The 16,571-nt window shown below is 37.8% G+C and overlaps 2 protein-coding genes and 1 pseudogene across 2 annotated transcripts; all 3 read left to right on the top strand.

The window, feature by feature from the left end:
* Positions 1-488: 488 nt before the first annotated feature.
* Positions 489-2,756, top strand: LOC137732095 (5-formyltetrahydrofolate cyclo-ligase, mitochondrial-like). The gene is made up of 8 exons (XM_068471388.1): positions 489-859; positions 936-1,076; positions 1,177-1,341; positions 1,513-1,554; positions 1,668-1,713; positions 1,972-2,042; positions 2,164-2,290; positions 2,395-2,756. The coding sequence occupies exons 1-8, from the start codon at positions 583-585 to the stop codon at positions 2,405-2,407; spliced, it is 882 nt and encodes a 293-aa protein (XP_068327489.1). The 5' UTR covers positions 489-582; the 3' UTR covers positions 2,408-2,756.
* A 2,373-nt stretch (positions 2,757-5,129) lies between these two features.
* LOC137731681 (disease resistance protein RPV1-like) lies at positions 5,130-10,607 on the top strand. The gene is made up of 5 exons (XM_068470862.1): positions 5,130-5,633; positions 6,260-7,364; positions 7,492-7,905; positions 8,037-9,611; positions 9,730-10,607. The coding sequence occupies exons 1-5, from the start codon at positions 5,137-5,139 to the stop codon at positions 10,285-10,287; spliced, it is 4,149 nt and encodes a 1,382-aa protein (XP_068326963.1). The 5' UTR covers positions 5,130-5,136; the 3' UTR covers positions 10,288-10,607.
* Positions 10,608-14,161: 3,554 nt separating this feature from the next.
* LOC137731378 (5-formyltetrahydrofolate cyclo-ligase, mitochondrial-like) lies at positions 14,162-16,357 on the top strand (annotated as a pseudogene).
* The last annotated feature ends 214 nt before the right edge of the window (positions 16,358-16,571 follow it).

The raw sequence follows: 16,571 nt of genomic DNA, 5'->3' as shown, positions 1-16,571 counted from the left end.
TGATTTTATATACAAACTTTATTGTTGTAAATCAGTTATTTCTCGTACTTTTGTTATAAAAAAAAAAAAAAAAAACCATCTTCATAGAAATTTAAAACAAATTAGGAATTGTTAAGACATTTAACTATAATCAAGAAAATAAAAGAACATGATAACATAGACAACACTAAAACGACAACCATTTAATTGAGTAAGTAAACGATTCAAAATTTGAATAATTCTTTCTCACAAATATTTTTCAAAGAAGACCTAAAATGAAACAGTTTGGACCATTAAATGTAAGGAACTTTAACGAAAAGCTTCCAGTATTGTTTACTTTAACGAAAAATCACATTTTTACACTGAAAAGTCAATCATGGTACTATTTAATTTATCTTTTATTTTATCTTTATCATTAAAATTCAAAATTTTCAAATTATTTTAATTAGTTTTTCTTTAAATTATAATGCGGTGTAAACAAATCTTATATGACCTGAACCGTAAACAAATCCTATCCGACCCGAACTCTTCAACCGCGCCTACGCGCAACCAAAGAGCGCCAAATTAACGGAAAAACCCGCAAAAGCACGAGAGCCACGAAGCATGTTCAGTCACAGCAGAGCAAGCGCGAGTGGGCTCATAAACGGGGCAAAGGAGGCGGTGGCGCTCATCACCCAGCCACGCACGTTAGCTTCTCGTACCCTCTTCCCTTCTCGCTTAGCTAACGAACGCCTCGCATCCCATTCTCACCGCCCCTACGCCACCATGAACCGAGACGACAACGACCCAATCGAAGCTATATTCCGGCAGAAGCGGTTGCTCCGGTCCAGAATCCGCAAAGAGCTCAAGAATATGGACCCGGTTCGGAGGTCCGAAGAAGGTAGCCCGTTCAAGTTCGAGCTTCCTCAAATTGCCCTCTAAGTGTTTGTGTCTGACTGAAACTGTTGAATTCTCAGATGCTGCAATTCAGAGCATTGTTTTAAATGCTCCTTGGTTCCAATCTAGTAAGAGCATATGCGCTTACATAAGCTCTCCTGCTTTACGAGAAGTCGATACGTCAATAATTGTTTCAGAAATTCTATCCAAACCTGCCAATGGTGCGTGTATAATATAGCATTTGTGTGTGTTCATAATTCGTCTGCATTTTGTTGTTGTGCTTAAACTTTTGGAGATCCTTACTGTTGGTTTCAACTCAAGAGGGTGATGTGCAGAACAGGAAAAAGCTTTATGTTCCGCGTGTGGAGGATAGGAATAGCAACATGAGGATGCTTAGGATTTCCAGCGTTGATGATCTGATCGTGAACTCGATGGACATTTTGGAGCCAGCTCTTTTGGATTCTGATGGGAAACAACACGAAGATGGTACCCTTTTTCTAAACTATAATTTGCACGAGTAAATGTTCTCGATCTGTTTATACATTCATTTGTGCTAAAATTTGTTTTCAATATTTTCCTATTAGAAGTAGTTTCTTTTTCGGTTGTTGGTAATGGCGGTTAATTATATGAAGGACCTGAAGGACCTATTTGTTGCAGTTTTGGAGGCAAGCGATCCAGTTGACTTGTTCATCCTACCCGGTGTGTATTTTTTCTTAACCTTGCTTGTAATTACTTACCTACCTCAGAAAACACCGATTGTGGGAGACTTAAAAGTATAATTTCATGTTATCTCACTTCAGTTTTTATTCTAGGGCTTGCATTTGACAGATGTGGAAGGCGTTTAGGCCGTGGTGGAGGGTAGGTTGATGCATCTTTGCTTCAGATTTTTACATTATCTTCATTTCTAACCACGATAGAGTTCGTGTGATTTGTTCATTTATGATGCATGATCACTGGACTCTAATAAGGCTGTTAAGTGTTTGATGATTTGAATTGTCGAACATGGAAGCTACCTGAAATCTAGACCCATAGCAATGCATCTCATTCATTAATTTCTTTTCTAAGATACTGGTATATATTTGCTGAACTATTTGATTGCCTGGTTGAATCTTGAAGTTACTATGATTTGTTCCTAAAGAAGTACCAAGAGCTTACAAAGCAACGACAATGGAAGGAGCCCCTTCGAGGTAAATAACAATTGTTGTTAGTTCAACGGTAACTCGTAATTATATATGGTCTTGGACTTGCTGCTAGTGCTTGATAGTACAGTTTTTTCATGATGTCGTCTTCTCTATGATTTGGTTGCAGTTGCGCTGTCATATTCTGTACAGATCGTGGAGGAAGGAGCCATAGCTGTCACTTCAAATGATGTTTCTGTGGATGCTCTTGCATCTCCAGCCGGTGTCATTCCCATAAGCCCCGCTGCTCAGGAGAGGTGAAGCCTGAATAATGATTTCGGCATATCCTATATCTTTCTAAAATCCACCGGGGCAAATCGGGATCTCACAGCTCATCTTTTATTTGCCTCTAATCTAACAGGAGCATGGGATAATCAACGGATTTGTTTTCAAGATGGACCGCAGTACAGAGCGCCATCATTGTTGCAAGAATCTGTTTTAATTAGCTGCTTCATCTGTCTTCCAAGATAGTCTTGTCAATTACTAAGCACAAGCTAACGGACATAGCCACCTTCCAGCGGTCCTGCCTCATCGACGATTGTCAATTTGGAGGTGCATAATGCATAAGAACCTTGTTTGCTGGATTTGCATCCCGTCGAATTCCTGAAAATTTTGTTACGGAAAGAACGGAATCGAGGATATCCATGTGTATGTAACCAACTGTACTTTGTTGCCTAATTATGATCCGAGTTTTTTGTATTTCTAATTTTTAGAAAGAAAAATAGCAGGATAAAAAGTTTGAAAACTAACCAAATATGTTTAAGAGTATGCTGTTTGGCTAAAAAGAGTCATCCCCCTCGTCTGCAAATGGCTGAAATCAACAAAAACAATAACATGATGGCCTTACAGTTACATTATAAGTACTTTTTTCATAATTAATATGTCAATGATATCTATTGTCGCCAAAAGCTAGTAGGACAACTAATAACTTTGCGGGAGTGGAAGTCAATGGTTAGGTCGTAGTTAGACATAATACATACAGACCTATAGCTGTTCACCTATAATATGACTACATTCACTATGGTTGTATTTGTATTGACTATTTGAAGAGCTATGACATTTATATGGAGGGGGAGAGGCTTGAGAGCTCTCTTTGGGGGTTTGGACACTTCTCTCCCTTTCTTGTGACTGCCATCCCTCCTAGTGACGGATTCAGGATTTGAATTTTGGAGGTCATAGTGTTAAATACAAGTTTTTTAGATAAGAACAGAAAGCGAAGCATGTAAAAAACAAATCCGTTTATTCTTATGGTGGGCTTGTTGTGCACATGTCTACAGATATCCGACATATACTGAAGTAATCTGATGAGTGATATAGAAAGAACTTGTCGAGTGTTATCCACACAACATATTAAGTTATCCCTAGCATGCATTACATTAAATATTTAATAAGCACAAAGTAGACCTATACCAAAGATTCAGAATGTTCTCAAAATATCTTTATATTGTTATAAAATCGGCGTTATGTGTGCAGTGGAATAAATGAAACAAGACACAAAATTTACGAGGTTCCTCTACAGTCAGTATGACTAGAGTATGTCCTTGGGGCAGCAGCGTGCTTTCATTTATAATTTGAAATAATAAGAGTATAAAGATAACTCTCTCTATTATCTCCTCTTCTTCCTCTCTTTTCTCTCTTCCTTATGTTTCTTTTCTCGGCCAAGAGTTGTGTGTCAACTCTCCTTCTCATTCATTTTTATAAGCAAAAGATTACTGTAGCAATACTATTTACTATATAAATTTTCGGAATTGGATCCTCTCCGAGGCAATGCCTCAGGATTCTACTGACTGGACAACATAGGCCGTTGAAGTTTGATCCAACGACTACAAACAGGGGGTCCCTCTAAAAGTTATAATAATTGTAGCCGTTGGATCAAAATCCAACGGCCCATGTTGTTTGGTCAGTAGGATCCCGAGGCATTGCCTCGGAGAGGATCCAATTCCCAAATTTTCTTCAAATGAATAGTAACTCATATGTTTTTCTTCATATGAATAATAATCCATTTGATTTTTCTAATAACAAACTATTCATGTGGGCGATCCACATATTATATTACAACATATATGTATATTTTCCTTACTTAGATAGTCTGGGACCATCCATCTTTTACTATTTTTTGCTTCTTTTCCCAAACCTTCCCCCGAAAGGTTTCTAGATCCTAAGCAAGGAATTTTTTTCAGCGTGTTCATAATATAAAATAATATATAAATTGTGAGATATTTGTATTAAAAAATTACAATTTAAATTAAATTTTCTTCACTTAAATAATAAAATGTGATGTTCAACCATTCTGTCAAAATGTTAAAATTTTAATAAGCATGTTCACCTCTAAGTTATCATCTCTACATTTTTTTGGGAATTTTAATAAAAAGCTCCATGTACTGTTTATTTTAATAAAAAATCATATTTTTACACTAAAAAGTTAATCATGGTACTATTCACTATACCTTTTATTTTGTCGAGCTCAATGTTTTTTTTTTTGTTTTTTTTTTGGGAGGAAATATGTGCTCACTTCTTAACTAGGGGTGTGATATTCACACACCCCTAACTACTTTTCCCACACCCTTCCTAATTTTTTAATACTTAATTAGTATCCTGCAATTTAATCTTCCATATATGCCCTTCATACTTTTTGACTTTTGAAAGTTGTTTTTTATTGGGAAAATTTGAAATAGGTTCAATTTTATGGGCCATCTTTTGAAATATGTCCAATTTTTAGTGATTTTTGACTTTTGAAATAGGTTCAATTTTAGTTATTTTGGACCCATATCAAAAAACCCCTTTATTGTTTTTGATTTTTTCACTTAGGAATAACCAACACTCAAAGACACTCAAAAAATCAACAAAAATATATCTACCTTCATGTGTTCTTTACACATCTAAATATATTTATCTTTGAGTGTTGGTTCTTACTAAGTGAAAAAATAAAAAATAAAAAACAACTCTTATAAGTCAAAAAGTAGGAATGATACATACGTGGAAACCAATTAAATACTAAAAAATAAGAAAGGTGGTCAGGAACTTAGGGGTGTGTGAATATCACACCCCCTTAACCATACGAACGGCCATAATGGTCGAACGCGTAGACGTGCAAAGGAGGCAAATGGCGGGAGAAGACGACGACGGCGACGCCGTTTCGTCAACCCCGGGTGGCTTCCGGCTACGCTGGGACGTGTTCCTGAGTTTCAGAGGAGAAGACACGCGCTCAACAATCACGAAGAGCTTGTACGAGGCCCTCAAAAGCCGCGGCGTCCGAGTCTTCTTAGACAACGACGGTTTGGACCGCGGGGACGACATCGCCCCGAGCCTGCTGGAAGCGATCGACGACTCGGCGGCCGCAATCGTCGTCTTGTCGCCGAGATACGCCGAGTCGAGGTGGTGCTTGGAGGAGCTGGCTAAGATATGCGAGAACAGCAGGAGGTGTCTGATTCTGCCTGTGTTCTACCAAGTGGATCCCTCCGACGTCCGTCGACAGAGGGGCCCGTTTTCTGAACATTTTTCAGCTCACGAACTGCAGTATGGAAACGCCGTCGTCTCGAGGTGGAGGAGCGCCATGGCCAAAGTCGGTGGCAAAGCCGGTTACGTTTGCGACTCCTCCAGGTAGTAATTAAATCAGTAATAGTACTAAAATTGATTCATAACTAATTTCTGTTAAAATCCCACTCAAGCAGTTAAAGATCTGTTAAAACCCTAGCTAGCTAACAGCAGCATGCAGAAATTGAAATGATTAGGAATTTGATTATTTAATGTTTAAGGTTTTTTGGAGTCTATTGGAAGTATGAATTAACTGAGTAAATCTTACGGCCTAGTTTACTATTTGTTTATTCATATTCATATATAATATGGTTCGAGTTTTGGCTGCTGCATGCATTTGGATCTGGGGATTTGAGACTCATTCAGGTTACAATTTAAAGTTTCACTGTCAAAATATCTAAGATTAAGATTATGGCGCAAAACCGAGCGCAGTAGCATTCTGGGAGTCATACAGCGGCCCCATTTCGTAGGATAAAGCTTTGTTGTTGTTGTATGATTGAAGCAAAATGTTAATCAAATTAAGTTGGTCATAGTTTTTTTTCAATTGATCACGTGATTCCTCTCTTGGTTAGTTTGCTTCATGTCTTTGAAATCTTAATCCAAAAGATTAGAGGTGTAAAAGCTAAAGTTATCTTTTGTGCTCATCACCCCAAGAGGCAAACTAATGTAGTTGTGGTCATGTAATTTGACAGCGAGGAAGCAGAGGTGGTTCAGAGGTTGGTCAAAAAGGTTTTGAATGAAATAAGGAAAACCCCGGTAGGTCTTGCTTCCTACACAGTGGGACTTGATTCTCGAGTTGAAGATGCGATGAGGTTGTTGGATGTTCGATCCAATGGCGTTCGAGTGCTCGGAATTCATGGCATGGGTGGTGTTGGCAAGACGACTCTTGCCAAGGCCCTTTTTAACAGACTTGTTGCTTACTTCGAGCATCGCGGCTTCATCTCAAATGTTAGAGAAACTTCTGCAGGACACGAGGGGTTAGTAACGCTTCAAAACAGACTTATCGGTAGTCTTTCTACTCTGAAGACGCCGGTAAATGAACTTAACGTTGGTATTTCTGCAATAAAAGCGACTGTGTACGAGAAGCGAGTTCTTATTGTTTTGGATGATGTTGATAATGTAGAGCAACTAAGTGCTTTAGTTGGCAACAGAGACTGGTTTTATGAAGGAAGCAGAATCATTGTTACCACAAGAGATAGAAGTGCCTTGCCCGATCATCTTGTGAACAAGTTGTATGAGGTCAGGGAGTTGGATTCGTCTCAGGCGCTTGAACTGTTTAGCTACCATGCGCTGCGAAAAGAAAAGCCCCCTGATGATTACCTGGCCCTGTCCGAGCAGATTGTGTCTCTCACAGGTGGGCTACCGTTGGCTCTTGAAGTATTCGGCTCTTACCTATTATATCGGAGGAGAATAGAGGAATGGAGAGACAGTCTGCAGAAACTGAAACGTATTCGTCCCGGCGATCTTCAAGATGTGTTAAAGATAAGTTATGATGCTCTAAACGACCAAGAGAAGCGTATCTTCCTTGACTTTGCATGTTTATTTGTGAAAATGAATATGAAGAGAGAAGATGCCATTGACATACTGAAGGGTTGTGGTTTTGATGGTGAGATAGCAATTGCTGACCTCACCGCAAAATCTCTCATGAAGGTTTATGAAGACGGTATGCTGTGGATGCACGATCAAGTTAGAGACATGGGAAGACAAATCGTTAGACATGAAAACGTTGAAGATCCTGGCATGCGTAGTAGACTTTGGGATCGTGATGAAATCTTGAACGTCTTCAAGGATGATAAGGTACAGAATCCACTATGGTACTTTTATTGTTCACATATTCATGTGAGACAGTTTCTAGATTAGATGATAATTGGCTTGATATTTCTTCACACAGTTTCTTATATATGTTTCGATACCTTGACAACAGGGAACAAGATGTATACAAGGGATAGTCTTAGACTTCGAATCATCGATAAGGATGGTGCGGGATCCAAGTGGTGACAGAGTTTCGTGGGACAACTTTCGAAAAAGCCCCAGTTTTTGCTCTGCAGTAACATACCTAAAGGAAAGGCACAAAGCATATCTTCAAAATCAAGCAGAGAAAAAGAGAGAGGTTGTAATTTGCTCCAAACCCCTTGGAGCAATGGTCAATCTTAGACTTCTCCAAATTAATTTTGTGAATTTGAAAGGGAAGTTCAAGTTTCTTCCAGCTGAGTTGAAGTGGTTACAATGGAAAGGTTGTCCTTTGAAATTTCTTCCTTCGGATTTTTGCCCTCGGCAACTTGCTGTCCTTGATCTTTCAAAGAGCAAACTTGTAAGTTTGTGGTGCGGGCGTTACAAGGTATGCTTCACTATTTGATCAATCATCTGCTTTATCCTTTTCTATCCTACTCTTTGGATGCTTTACACTTTTTATGATTTTCTAAGCTAGTTTTCTCTGTAATACAAAGGGCGATTTTGATTGTATTCCAGGTGCCACAGCAATTGATGTTCTTGATTCTACACGAATGCTCCTATCTAACTGCTATACCTGATTTATCTGGTAACCGCACCTTGGAAAAGATTGATCTTGAGCTATGTGTTAATCTCAATAAACTTCATCCCTCGGTTGGGAATTTGAATACATTAGTCCACTTGAACCTTGGAGGTTGTTCCAACCTTATTGAACTTCCCAGTGATGTATCTGGCCTGAGAAAACTTGAGAAGCTAATCCTCACCGGTTGCTCAAAATTGAAAAAACTGCCCAGCAACATGGACAGCATGGTATCATTGAAAGAACTTCTCCTTGACGAGACAGTGATAGAAAGTCTTCCTGAATCTATCTTCAAGCTTACGAAACTCGAAAGGCTCAGCTTGAACCGATGCAAATTTTTGAAAGGGCTACCTGAGTTGATAGGAAAGTTGTGTTCTCTCAAAGAAATATCCCTTAACGATTCAGCTTTAGAAAAACTACCCGATTCATTTGGATCTTTGGCAAACCTTGAGAGACTAAGTTTGCTCTGGTGTAATTCACTGACCACCATTCCAGATTCCATTGGACACCTGAATTCGTTAGTGGAATTTCTTACTTATGGTAGTCCTATCAAAGAACTGCCTGCGTCCATTGGTTCTTTGTCAAACTTGAGGGAGTTATCAGTGGGGAGAGGCGAGTTTATGAGAAAATTGCCTGATTCAGTTGGAGGTTTAAATTCTCTAGTTGTGCTACAAATAGATGAGACATTAATCACGAATCTCCCACATGAAATCGGTGCCTTGAAAACACTTGAGAAGCTTGAGATGAGGAAATGTGGATTTCTTAGATCATTACCGCAGTCAATCGGAAGCATGAGGGGACTAACTGCTATAGTCATAACCGATGCTACTATCACAGAGTTGCCAGAATCAGTAGGGATGTTGGAAAATCTTACCGTGTTGCGCTTGAACGGATGTAAACAGTTACGCAAGCTTCCAGCTTCAATAGGACAACTCATGTCCTTGCACAGATTGCAGATGGCGGATACTGCGGTAACAGAACTACCTGAGAGCTTTGGAATGCTTTCTAGTCTGATGGTTTTAAAAATGAGAAAGAAGCATCAAAACAGGGAACACACAGAAGAGATCAATTTTATACTCCCATCTTCTTTCTCAAATCTGTCCTTGCTATATGATCTGGATGCTTATGGTTGTAATATATCTGGCAAAATTGTTGATGATTTCGAGAGGTTGTCATCACTCAAAACCTTGAACTTAAGCCGCAATAGTTTTTCCAGCCTTCCAGCCAGTCTCAGGGGACTGTCCGTTCTTAAGAAGCTTTTGTTGTCTCATTGTAAAAAGCTCAAGTCTCTGCCTCCGCTTCCCTCGAGTTTGGATGAAGTGAATATTGCAAACTGCACTTCATTAGAAAGCATCTCTGATATTTCAAACCTGCAAAACTTGGTGGAGCTGAACCTAACAAGTTGTGATAAAGTTGTCGATATTCCAGGCCTTGAATGCTTGAATTCCTTGGTGAGGTTGTATGCGAGTGGTTGCAATGCTTGCTCATCAGTTGTTAAGAAAAGACTTGCTAAGGTCCTCTTTCTCTCTAAATCTCTCTCTCTCTCTCTCTCTCTCACACACACACACACACACACGCATGCACCGTATAGAAATGGTAACTCAGTCATAGGTTTGGAAATTTTTGTTGCAGAGCTACTTGAGAAAAATACGCAATCTTAGCATGCCAGGAAGCAAGATACCAGACTGGTTTTCTCAAGGTGTGGTTACATTCTCTGAGAGAAAAAACTGCGTTCTCAAAAGCGTGATCATAGGCGTTGTAGTCTCTCTCAACCAACAAATACCAGATGAAATAAGAGAAGAACTCCCTGCAATAGTGGACATTCAAGCAAAGATCCTTGTAGTGGATTTTCCTACCTTCACTTCAGCATTGAACTTACAGGGAGTACCAAACACAAATGAAGACCAATTTCACTTGTGCCGATACCCGACTGGCGTTCCCTTGGTTTCTCAGTTAAAAGAAGGTTATAAGATACATGTGTCGAGGAGGGATCCGCCATTGATGAAAGGCGTCGAGCTGAAGAAGTGGGGGGTTCGTTTTGTCTACGAAGACGATGATGATTACGAGGGAGATGAAGAGTCATTAAATGAAAGCCAGCAATCCTTGTCACAAAAACTGGCCAAGTTTTTCGGCTCGTTTGAAGAAGGTGACCGCACCTGCACTCCTGAATCTAGTTCTAGTGCACTATGAAGAAATAGTTCAAGAAACCAAAACAAGTGAACGACGATTATCATTATATGATCGAGGGTACTTCATTTCTTGCTTCGTAGTGCTCCCCCTCGTCTTTCTGTCATTGAGTTGGTTATGGCGGTGGCTATCAACTTAAACTGTCTGGTATCCTTCTGCGCTCGAGGTTCTGTATTTGATTCTCCCCTCCATTATCGCCTTTATCAAAAGCAGTCTGGTATCCTTCTGCTCTGTGAAACTTTAAAACTTTTATTTAGATGTGTGGGATCCATTAAGAACACGCTTTGATATTGGTGTGCTTTTTAAGAGAATTATTTCTGTTGCTGCGTGAGAATAAATAGTTGTAAAATAAAGTTATTGATTGTTTGGGTTTTTTTTTTATTTTTTTATTTTTTTTATAAAAGTGTTTTTAACAAAAAAAAAAAAAAGTCTTATATAAATTAGTGTGAATATGTTAGATGATTAAAAAAGATATGATATTTAATGTGATATAATAATTGTCAAAAAAATAATGTAGATGCAAAGATTGTAATTTTGTAAAAGATGTGGGGGCATGCTTGCCATTTACAAGTCTCTCTGCGACGGCTCCCTGAATCAAACCCAGAGCTTTGGCATCCTTCATAAGTCTCTCTGCGAGAGTCATCTTCCCAACACTGCTTGATTCTTCTTTTTCTTTCTTCTTCATATCAGATTCATCATTCTTCTTCGAATCTGAGCTCTCAAACCCCTTTTCAACAAGATCCCACAACCCGTGAGACTTGAAAATGGTTTTCATCCTCATACTCCAAAACTCATAGTTATCGCCATTGAAGTTCCGTGCTCTCAACTCGCTACTACCAGACCTTGCCATGTTAGACTTAGGTCACAGACAACTCAAGCTCAATTTCGAGTTTCTTGGTAGTTCCTTCACAGATCCAAACGTCCAGTATCAATTGACCGAACCTGGCTCTGAGGCTATGTTAACATTCATAAGACTATTATCTTATATATGAAATCAATCAATGAGAATTGGAGATTATGAATTCTGTAATTTAAAGGAAGTTGCAGAGAGAAGAAGAAAATGGAAAACGTGATTTTGCATTCATTCCTTCACACGCACACACTGTGCACTTGAATATCGTTAGAAAGATGAGAGAGAATGGAATAATCTCTCGTTACATCATGTAAATCTAACAATCCGTTTCGTATATCGTATGAGATAGTGACACGTGGCATAAACCATCACTTACCCTAAAATTACATTTTAGCTGCACACTTAGACTGTGATCCAAGGGTTTACAGTAAAACTGAATTTTACACTTAATCTTTCTACAATTCCAGCAATTACACTTAAACACCAACATCAAATATATGATCTAATTATTTTATATATGATATGAGAAAATTTCCTTCTTAATGAAATTGTGATTTCACTGTGACAAGAATTGAGTTCGATGATAGTTCAGTTTATAATACGTGAATTAATAAATAGTATGTAATGACAATTGCACTATGTATTTTCTCGACGTCCAAAAGTAAACGATTTCGAATTAATATACTCTAGGAGCTTATAATCAATGGCGACCTCTGTGATGAAATTAGGAAATTTGGAAGCAAAATCAGTCAACTTAGTGGTCATTGAAAATAATTTTTTTTTTTTGTCAAATCACAAAGTTTATGCCTTTGATATTCTGGACCAGCTGTCCAGCTAAGGTAGATACCTTAAATAATAATATGTATGAGATTCTATCACAAAATTTGTATACGTATGTAGTTTCATCCACTATAGGCACTTATAGAAGGCATCCCTATATTATATAAACAAAAGTTAAGTTTTCGGTTTTCAAAAAGTGAAAATAAAAATAAAAAGTTGAAGCTGAAATAGCTATTGACAGTTTTTAGAGTTTAATTACGGTTCTATTGATTTCAACGTTGGTTGCATGCTTAACACGTGCAAGTCAAGCGGGAAATGGTGTTTCCAGAAATGGCCTTTAATTATTAAGTTTAAAAACAGTTTAAAGTTACATAAAAAAAGATGAAATAACATCTAATTAACTTATAACACGTGAATTAATATAGTGTGACAATAATTGCACTACGTATTTTTCCAATGTCAAAAAGTAAACAAATTGGAATTAATATACTCTAGAAGCTTATAATCAATGGCGACCTTTATGACGAAAGTAGGAAACAAAATCAGTGAGCTTGGTGCCCCTTTTTTTGTCAACGGTGGTCAATGGAAAATCAATTTTTTGTCAAATCACAAGTTTATACCTTTGGTCATCTGAGCCAGCTGTCAGCTAATGTAATCATCTTAAATAATAATAATAATTTTGTATGAGATTCTGTCACAAAATTTGTACAGGTATATAGTTTCATCCGCTATAGGCCCTTAATAGAAGGCATCCCTATTAGCCTATATATATACAAACAAGATTTCGGTTTTTTTTTCCTCAGTTTTCAAAAGAGTAAAAATAAAAACAAAGAATTGAAAACGAAATAGTTATCAAACAGGCCTTTAATTATTTATTTGTTCTTTTTGTATTTTAGGATTCGTACACGACAAGTTAATTAGTGAAATGTATCACACTTATTCTATATGATTTTAGTTTTCAGTTTTCAAAAAAATGAAAACAAAAACTAAAAACTGAAAATGAAATAGTTATCAAACGACCTCTTAACTGTTCATTTGTTCTTTTTGTATATCAGGATTTGTACACGACAACTTAATTAGTGAAATGTTTCCCACTTATTCGATATGTTTAAGGCTCGAATAAAATCAACATGCATGTAACATCGCAAACAAAACCCCTCCAAAGATATTATTCTGTTCTTCATATGCTTAACCATGCTAATTAAGCATGATTAGATTAGATATTATTACTCATTTCGTTCAGACTTCCACCATACATCTCTCTCCTGCGAGATTCTTTTGCGACTGTTTAGAGGTCGACAACTCTTAGGAAAAATGGAATCTTATCATCAATTATATAATTGGAAGTTGATATATATATATATGTATGTATGTATGTATATGCTTTTTCTCTTCTTTCTAATTGGTTTATGTTACTATGTAGGAATGAAAGACTAGGGTACAATATTAATAATCACGATAGTCATATGCATTTTAAATTATCATATCATATGTTTAGTGGCTAGTTAATTGTGATTAGAGTTTCTCAAAAGCAAAATAATTTTTTCTTGTGATTAGACCTTTCTTGATGATGTTATATAAACCAACGAGTATGATATGAGAATTCACACACAATGAAATTGTGCGTGTGCAAAAAAATTGTCCATAATATGATTTTATATACAAACTTTATTGTTGTAAATCAGTTATTTCTCGTACTTTTGTTATAAAAAAAATTAAAAAAAAAAAAAAAAAAAGGCATCTTCATAGAAATTTAAAACAAATTAGGAATTGTTAAGACATTTAACTATAATCAAGAAAATAAACGAACATGATAACATAGACAACACTAAAACGACAACCATTTAATTGAGTAAGTAAACGATTCAAAATTTGAATAATTCTTTCTCACAAATATTTTTCAAAGAAGACCTAAAATGAAACGGTTTGGACCATTAAACGTAAGGAACTTTAACGAAAAGCTTCCAGTATTGTTTACTTTAATGAAAAATCACATTTTTACATTGAAAAGTCAATCATGATCCTATTCAATTTACCTTTTATTTTGTCCTTATCATTAAAATTCAAAGTTTTCAAATCCTTTCAATTAGTTTTTCTTTAAATTATAATGCGGTGTAAACAAATCTTATATGACCTGAACCGTAAACAAATCCTATCCGACCCGAACTCTTCAACCGCGCCTACGCGCAACCAAAGAGCGCCAAATTAACGGAAAAACCCGCAAAAGCACGAGAGCCACGAAGCATGTTCAGTCACAGCAGAGCAAGCGCGAGTGCGCTCATAAACGGGGCAAAGGAGGCGGTGGCGCTCATCACCCAGCCACGCACGTTAGCTTCTCGTACCCTCTTCCCTTCTCGCTTAGCTAACGAACGCCTCGCATCCCATTCTCACCGCCCCTACGCCACCATGAACCGAGACGACAACGACCCAATCGAAGCTATATTCCGGCAGAAGCGGTTGCTCCGGTCCAGAATCCGCAAAGAGCTCAAGAATATGGACCCGGTTCGGAGGTCCGAAGAAGGTAGCCCGTTCAAGTTCGAGCTTCCTCAAATTGCCCTCTAAGTGTTTGTGTCTGACTGAAACTGTTGAATTCTCAGATGCTGCAATTCAGAGCATTGTTTTAAATGCTCCTTGGTTCCAATCTAGTAAGAGCATATGCGCTTACATAAGCTCTCCTGCTTTACGAGAAGTCGATACGTCAAGAATTGTTTCAGAAATTCTATCCAAACCTGCCAATGGTGCGTGTATAATATAGCATTTGTGTGTGTTCATAATTCGTCTGCATTTTGTTGTTGTGCTTAAACTTTTGGAGATCCTTACTGTTGGTTTCAACTCAAGAGGGTGATGTGCAGAACAGGAAAAAGCTTTATGTTCCGCGTGTGGAGGATAGGAATAGCAACATGAGGATGCTTAGGATTTCCAGCGTTGATGATCTGATCGTGAAGTCGATGGACATTTTGGAGCCAGCTCTTTTGGATTCTGATGGGAAACAACACGAAGATGGTACCCTTTTTCTAAACTATAATTTGCACGAGTAAATGTTCTCGATCTGTTTATACATTCATTTGTGCTAAAATTTGTTTTCAATATTTTCCTATTAGAAGTAGTTTCTTTTTCGGTTGTTGGTAATGGCGGTTAATTATATGAAGGACCTGAAGGACCTATTTGTTGCAGTTTTGGAGGCAAGCGATCCAGTTGACTTGTTCATCCTACCCGGTGTGTATTTTTTCTTAACCTTGCTTGTAATTACTTACCTACCTCAGAAAACACCGATTGTGGGAGACTTAAAAGTATAATTTCATGTTATCTCACTTCAGTTTTTATTCTAGGGCTTGCATTTGACAGATGTGGAAGGCGTTTAGGCCGTGGTGGAGGGTAGGTTGATGCATCTTTGCTTCAGATTTTTACATTATCTTCATTTCTAACCACGATAGAGTTCGTGTGATTTGTTCATTTATGATGCATGATCACTGGACTCTAATAAGGCTGTTAAGTGTTTGATGATTTGAATTGTCGAACATGGAAGCTACCTGAAATCTAGACCCATAGCAATGCATCTCATTCATTAATTTCTTTTCTAAGATACTGGTATATATTTGCTGAACTATTTGATTGCCTGGTTGAATCTTGAAGTTACTATGATTTGTTCCTAAAGAAGTACCAAGAGCTTACAAAGCAACGACAATGGAAGGAGCCCCTTCGAGGTAAATAACAATTGTTGTTAGTTCAACGGTAACTCGTAATTATATATGGTCTTGGACTTGCTGCTAGTGCTTGATAGTACAGTTTTTTCATGATGTCGTCTTCTCTATGATTTGGTTGCAGTTGCGCTGTCATATTCTGTACAGATCGTGGAGGAAGGAGCCATAGCTGTCACTTCAAATGATGTTTCTGTGGATGCTCTTGCAGTCTTGCATCTCCAGCCGGTGTCATTCCCATAAGCCCCGCTGCTCAGGAGAGGTGAAGCCTGAATAATGATTTCGGCATATCCTATATCTTTCTAAAATCCACCGGGGCAAATCGGGATCTCACAGCTCATCTTTTATTTGCCTCTAATCTAACAGGAGCATGGGATAATCAACGGATTTGTTTTCAAGATGGACCGCAGTACAGAGCGCCATCATTGTTGCAAGAATCTGTTTTAATTAGCTGCTTCATCTGTCTTCCAAGATAGTCTTGTCAATTACTAAGCACAAGCTAACGGACATAGCCACCTTCCAGCGGTCCTGCCTCATCGACGATTGTCAATTTGGAGGTGCATAATGCATAAGAACCTTGTTTGCTGGATTTGCATCCCGTCGAATTCCTGAAAATTTTGTTACGGAAAGAACGGAATCGAGGATATCCATATGTATGTAACCAACTTTACTTTGTTGCCTAATTATGATCCGAGTTTTTTGTATTTCTAATTTTTAGAAAGAAAAATAGCAGGATAAAAAGTTTGAAAACTAACCAAATATGTTTAAGAGTATGCTGTTTGGCTAAAAAGAGTCATCCCCCTCGTCTGCAAATGGCTGAAATCAACAAAAACAATAACGTGATGGCCTTACAGTTACACTATAAGTACTTTTTTCATAATTAATATGTCAATGATATCTATTGTCGCCAAAAACTAGTAGGACAACTAATAACTTTGCGGGAGTGGAAGTCAATG

The sequence above is a fragment of the Pyrus communis genome, chromosome 4 (genome assembly GCF_963583255.1).
Source record: "Pyrus communis chromosome 4, drPyrComm1.1, whole genome shotgun sequence".
Lineage (NCBI taxonomy): Eukaryota > Viridiplantae > Streptophyta > Magnoliopsida > Rosales > Rosaceae > Pyrus > Pyrus communis.
This window is presented reverse-complemented; position numbering and strand designations above follow the sequence as displayed.

Coding starts and splice junctions, on each gene's coding strand:
- LOC137731681 (XM_068470862.1), top strand. CDS start 5,137: ATGGCGGGAGAAGACGACGACGGCGACGCCGTTTCGTCAACCCCGGGT. Junction 7,365..7,491: donor ACGTCTTCAAGGATGATAAG/GTACAGAATCCA, acceptor CCTTGACAACAG/GGAACAAGATGTATACAAGG. Junction 7,906..8,036: donor TGTGGTGCGGGCGTTACAAG/GTATGCTTCACT, acceptor ATTGTATTCCAG/GTGCCACAGCAATTGATGTT.
- LOC137732095 (XM_068471388.1), top strand. CDS start 583: ATGTTCAGTCACAGCAGAGCAAGCGCGAGTGGGCTCATAAACGGGGCA. Junction 860..935: donor GGTTCGGAGGTCCGAAGAAG/GTAGCCCGTTCA, acceptor TTGAATTCTCAG/ATGCTGCAATTCAGAGCATT. Junction 1,555..1,667: donor TGACTTGTTCATCCTACCCG/GTGTGTATTTTT, acceptor TTTTTATTCTAG/GGCTTGCATTTGACAGATGT.